This window comes from Motacilla alba, chromosome 4 (genome assembly GCF_015832195.1).
Source record: "Motacilla alba alba isolate MOTALB_02 chromosome 4, Motacilla_alba_V1.0_pri, whole genome shotgun sequence".
In the NCBI taxonomy this organism is placed as follows: domain Eukaryota; kingdom Metazoa; phylum Chordata; class Aves; order Passeriformes; family Motacillidae; genus Motacilla; species Motacilla alba.
In genome coordinates, this window is record NC_052019.1 from 67,324,586 (window position 1) to 67,330,631 (window position 6,046).

The 6,046-nt window shown below is 54.8% G+C and overlaps 1 protein-coding gene across 1 annotated transcript; it reads right to left on the reverse strand.

Moving 5' to 3' along the window:
* LOC119700922 (proline-rich protein HaeIII subfamily 1-like) lies at window positions 1–5,592 on the reverse strand. Its single transcript, XM_038136634.1, has 4 exons — window positions 5,577–5,592; window positions 1,930–2,228; window positions 943–1,562; window positions 1–295 (listed from the first exon to the last, which is right to left on the reverse strand). The coding sequence occupies exons 1-4, from the start codon at window positions 5,590–5,592 to the stop codon at window positions 1–3; spliced, it is 1,230 nt and encodes a 409-aa protein (XP_037992562.1).
* Window positions 5,593–6,046: the final 454 nt, after the last annotated feature.

Sequence of the window (6,046 nt, forward strand, 5' to 3'; positions counted from 1 at the left end):
TCAGTCCCGGCCCCGCCGTGGTTTCGGACGCCGGAGGCGCCGGGGCCGATCCCGGGGCGGGCGGGGAGGAGCCGGGGGCAGGAGGCGCTGCGGGAGCCGCGGTGTCTCCGTGCTCGGGCACCGCAGTGCGGGCACGGCGGGCCGGGGCGCACGGTGCGGGGGCGACCCCGGCCGGGGCTCTCCAGCCTTGCCGCGGTGCAGCGCGGAGCCGCCGCGCCCGTTCGGCGGCCCCGGGCCCGACGGAGCGGGACGGGAACGCGGGGCCGGGACACGGAGGGTGACGGGGCTCCGCGGGCTCAGAAGAGGCCGGGACGGGGCACGACAGAGCCCCGGGACCCGCGGGGAGAAGCGGCCCTGGCCGCGGCCCCGGGCCGGGAGCGGCCCCGCCTCAGGGCCGGGCGGGCGGGGCCGGCTCAGGTGCGCAGGGCGGGGTCGGGCAGGTGCGCGGGGCCCCAGGGCGGCTGCGCGGGGCGGGCCCGAGGCGATTTAAACCCCGGAAGTCGCTCCCGGCGCCATTTGCTCTGCGGTGCGCGGCGGGGCTGGCAGCGGCCGGTCCGGGCTCCCCGGCGGGGCCCAGGTGAGGTGTCGCCCACTTATCCCTCTTGTCTCCCCCTCCTATACCTCACCCCGCTCCTTCTCCGCTCCTGCACACCCCTGCCGTCCTGTCCTTGCCCCCCTACACACCCTGACCCCCACTCTACCTCTTCTTCCCCCTACGACTTACCCGGCTCCCTCTCCCCTCCTGAATCTCTCCTTCCCTCCCTTCACTGCTCCCTTCCGTCCTCTCCTTGCACACCCCGACCCTCCACCCTACCCCCCTTCCTCCTCCTCCTTACCCCGCTCCCTCTCCCCTCCTGACCTCCCCTTCCCTCCTCTCCCTGCCCCATCCTACGCACCCCGACCCGGCCCGACCGCCCCCCATTCCCCCTCTGCCCTTCCTACCTGCACCTCCCTCCTCCGCTCCCCTGCAAACGCCGACCCCGCTTCTGTTCCTCTTTCTCATTGCCCTTGCACCTCCTCTGCCTCTCCTGACCCGGCCTCCTGACCTCTGCTCTTGCTGTCTTCTGCCTCCCTCTGCCCTCTCTATTTCCCCATGGCCTGTGTGTCCCTGTGTCCCCTCCTGACCTCCACTCTTGCTGCCCTCTGCCTCCCTGTCTTCTCTCTCTCTGTCCCCTTTCCGCCCTCGCTGTTTCCCCGCAGCCGCGGGGTTCGGGGCGCCGCACAATAAAGCCCAGAGGGCCGGAGCCGGCGCCCCTTGGTTCAAAAGGGTCGGGGCCTGCTCTTGCGGGTGCCCCCTTGCAGATGCCAACACCGCCCCACACTGCCGGGCTGCCGGCTGTGCCTGCATCACACTGGGGCCAGGGCGGGCTCTCCTCAGGAGGGGTCCGGGGCTGGGGCGGGTTAGCGAGGGTTGGGGGTCCCGGGGGGTTGAGGATGGGCCCCCTCATTAGGAGGGGGTCCTGGGGGGGGTTTAGGATGGGGGGGGGGGAGGGAGGGAGGCCCCCCTCCGGAGGAGGGGGTCCTGGGGAGGGGGTTGGGGAAGCAGAGGGGGTCACGTCGCTCTGAACCGTAATTACACATTTGTGTCAAACAGCAACAGCCTACCTCCTTCCTAACCACCCCCCCCACCCCCCCCCGGGGCTGACCCCGTCCGGAGGAGAGGGCCCGAGGTGGGAGGGGCTAAAGGGGGCCGACCCCCGCAGCCCCTCCCACCCCGGACCCCCTCCTCCGGAGGGGGCCCGCCCCAACCCCCTCCCCATGACCCCCTCCTAATGAGGGGGCCCATCCTCAACCCCGCCCGCCCGGCCCAATTCCCGCCCCGCCCCTGCCCCGCTGGAACCTTCGCTCTGCGCTGTGCGGGCTCCGGCCAGAGGAGAACGCTGTCGGCAAGGCCGGGCCGGGAGCCGGACACTCGCGCCCGGGTCCTACCGGTGTCCTGCACTGGCTGCGGCCGGCGCGGGGCTCGGGGCCCCGGGCGCTGTCCCGCTGCGGCCGCGGGGAGCCGGGGCTCTGCCGGTGCCGCCCCCAGGGTCCCGTGCCGAGCCCGAGGCGCGGGGCTGGGCTCTGCCCGCGGCCCCGAACGCGGGGTTCGGGCTCGGCTCTGAGCCCTGAAACCGTCCCGGGCCGAGCCCCAGAACGCGGCACCGGGGCCCCGCCGCCAGCCCCAGAGGCAGGGCCGGGTCGCCGGTTCCGAGCTCTGCACGGGGCCGGGTGAGCCCGGCGCTGGGCTGTGCCCAAGGCACGCCCCCAAAATGCAGGACTTTGTCTCCCGGCCGAGTGACCCTCAAGCCCGGCTGAGAGTGGTTTCAAGGTCTCAAAACACAGGACTTGGTCTCTGTTTTCGAGGCCCTCAAATATACATTTAGTCTCTCACTTCAACCCTGAAAAAGTACAAGGCTCAGTCACTGTTCTTGACCTCCAAATCCAGCCATATGACTCTGGTTTCAGGGTCCAAGATGCAGGATTTAGTCAGTTTTAAGCGCTGAACCTGAATTTTGAGACCCCTAAACGTAGCCTTTGGTCTCTCTTTGAGAGCCCAAAAATGAATCAAGTTGGTCTGGTTCTCAGCCCCAGAAACATAGCAGTGATTTGGGTCTGTGAAAGCCCAGAACTGCTTGATTAGGTCTCAATTCTGAGGCCCCCAAACCCAGCACTGAGTCCTGTTCTTAACCCCTCAAACCCATTGCCTGAATTACAATTCATTATTTCTATATAAGCATTTCTATATAAACATTTCTATATAAACATTCCCTCCTGCTGAATCAGGAGGGAAGATCTAACATGTTTTCCTTCAACAGATTTTTTTACTTAAAAATCTACAGAGAAATTGCAGCTTATATGTCCATTTGTCTTTTGAAGTATTTAGTAATTCTTCTAAATATATTTCTTTTTACACATTACTGATTTGAACAGAGCAAACTCAGTATTCCATTTGACCTCCAGAAATACTGAAATATGCTTTAGTGTAGAAATCTTTTCTGAGTAATTTTAAGAAGGAGGCAGAGGCAGAATGGCGTTTGCTCGCCTCCTCCCGCCATTTCCTCGTGGGGAGCAGTGCTGGTGCTGCCGGATCTTTCTCCCGGAGGTGCCAAACGGGAGCTGTGACTAGAGCCTGGAGCGGGGCTGGGTGATGATGAAAGAGCCAATCAGCACCGGTGCTGCTCCCCGGGAGTTGGGTGCTGCATGGTTTGGGCAAGATAAATTCCAGGAGTCTGGAAGCCGAGTTCCTAAGAACCCTTTGGCAAGAAGAGAGGCCAGTACATCCACCTGTTACAAAAGGTGGCTGTGAGGAATTTGTCCGTGCCCTCCCACTGATGAGACATTTCTTGGGCACTGTGGGTTGTTACATCACAGCCTGGAACCAAGACTGGTGGCAGAACTTCTCCTTCCTAAGACTGAGTTTCCATGCATAGGGTAAATATGACTGAGGGTAATGGCCAAAATCCCTGACAGCCTCAGGTGTGGCAGCAGTGGATTTCCACGTGCCTCCAGCCGGGGACTGGGAACCTTGGCTGAGCACAGAGCGCTGAACGTGCCGCAGACGGTGCCTGGAGACCTCTGGTGTCAGGCACGGGTGCCATAAAGGCACCTCATCACCCCTGCCCTAACACTTCACAGCCCCTTGATAACCCCTCTCTTTTAGAGTAGGCAGAGGAGTAGGTAAAGGAGTTGAGCCTACTGAAAGATCCCTGAAGCTGCCAGAGGGGAGCTGTAGAGCTGCTTGAACACCAGTCCAGATGCACACCGTTTCTGTGGGGATCAGTGTGCTCTGACAGGGCTGAAGCTGCTCCAGCCCCATGGGACAGTGACACAGAGCAGCCCCAGCACAGCCAGAAGGCTCTGAGCTGACACCAGGCTGATGGGGAACAGCGTTTGTGCCAGGATTAGCATCAGGACCCTCACAATCACATTTACACTCATTCTACGTGGATGGGGGCTGGCTGACAATTCCCTGCATTCCAGTTTGGAAGAAAGAATTTTTGACCTTTTATTTTCAGTGCTGTGAGTCTGCCCGCCCTGCTGACACACCTTCGATCCACCATCCCATTTCCTTCCATTTCAGTTACAGATGAGGAAAACTAAAGCAGCAACACCGCTCTTTTTCCTGTTAGGCTTCTGGCTTCGTGTTATCAAGCTGGGTTTAGTTTCTGTATTCATTTCACTGCTTTCCTAAAACCAACTTGGCAAGTTTGGATGACTGATAAGGAATGAACTTTTCTCACCCACAGCTGCTCTGATATGATTTTTTTAAAATCCCTTTGGACTGAACAAATGCAGAAGATATTACTGACAATTTTAAAATGAGATAATAAATCTCAAGAAGGTTTTTCATACATATGTACTCATGAAGTCAGAGTTTTATCAGAACATAATCTGAATGCTCTGAAAACTTCCAGAGGCCTCACAAATATGAAAATACTTTTCTCAAAGTCACAGGAGGATTCGAAGTGAGAGACAAAAAGACATTACCAAGGGGGAAAAAAGAAAAAAAAAGCAACAAGTTATTTCAGTGTAAGCACCTTAAATAACTGGCATCTGTTCTGAAGTCTTGTGAAACAAATTGTAGCTCTCTGCAATTAAATCCGATGGGTTACAGTATCCTGCGAGATTAGACATCTCTAAGGAATGTTGACAAGACCTTTGGTGTAGCAATGCAGTGCTGCCCCCTCAAAGAACGAAGGAAAGCTCCTGGGAAATAACTAAAGAACATTCTGGGCAGCTTGGGATGCAAATACAGACATTTCAGGTTATGCAGAAATAAGCTGGAAAACCATAGAACATCACCAAAATAGACTAAAGGAGACTGACTGATGTTTGTCCAAAGGGGCCTGAAAGGAAAAGTCTGCGAAAGAGAGAGGATGGGAAGGTTTCTGAGTAGCTGTGGTTCCTGAAAACCTCTCCTCTCTGTTCTAAGTTTTTATCTTTGTAGCTTGATGATGGAGACAAAACTAACCAATCTTTTAATTAATCCTGAATCCTTCTCCTTCATCTGGAAAACTAACACTAATTATGACTTTACTTCATCCTTTACTTATTCAGAATTTTGTTAGAGAACAGTACTTGCATATACAAATTTGTTATTTTCACTGGTCTGTGCCTATACTCTGTGTCAAGCAAAGGTTTTGTCATGTTACCTTTTAATGGAAGTAGTGTTACAAATAGCAGGGTCTCCTAGTTATGTTGAGCATGCTTGGTTAGCTCAATACTTCCACCTGTTCTTCATCTCTTGCTACTTTTTGATTCAAGAAGAAAATTTACTGAAAAGAATAACAAGGAAAGGCAAGTATTTTAAAAATTTATCACTGAATTGCTGACGTCTATCTAAGAAAGCCATCTTTGGGTTATTTTGGCACCATGGTAAATTTAGGAGGTAGCTGACCTTTAGTGGGCCATTTCTGGATAAAAAACCAGTCGAACTTAAATCAAGACTTGAAAAATTAGGACACAAACTACAGGGAGGAGCCAAGTCACGAAGTCTCTTTCTCATACAGCCATAATTCACTAAGGGAGTGTTTGAACATTTCCACAACTCCAAGAGTTTGGACAGAAGCAATGGGGAAGGAAATGCATTTTACCATTTAGCCTATACATTGCGGTCTCCTCCTATTCAAAGATGGAAGCCTGAAAAATTAAGAGGTGTGAAGTACATACAGTCCAAGGCATAAACAAGAGACAGACATTTAAATCACTTCTATCACTTTTTGCATGTACTGATGTTTAAAACAGTATTGTTTAATGACACTGTATTTTTTTCTAAGGTACCCGAGTCCTTCACTACTGCTGAAGCCATTTAAAGGGGTTATTCAATTTTTAAATAATTTCTGCAGCACAATGAGGAAATCCCACAATGGCTGCATGAGCATTCTTGCCAGTGCTTGTGGTATGAGGTGCAGTGGGTTTCCTGGGCCACTGTGAGAGAAAATCATGTGCTGAAGGTGTAAGCCCGCAATGAATCAGTAAACAGCCGCTCCTCTGGAGATCAGCTCATTAAGAAGCAGAATTAAGTAAGGTTCCTGGGGAGTCTGGAGCACCACACGTGCCAGAA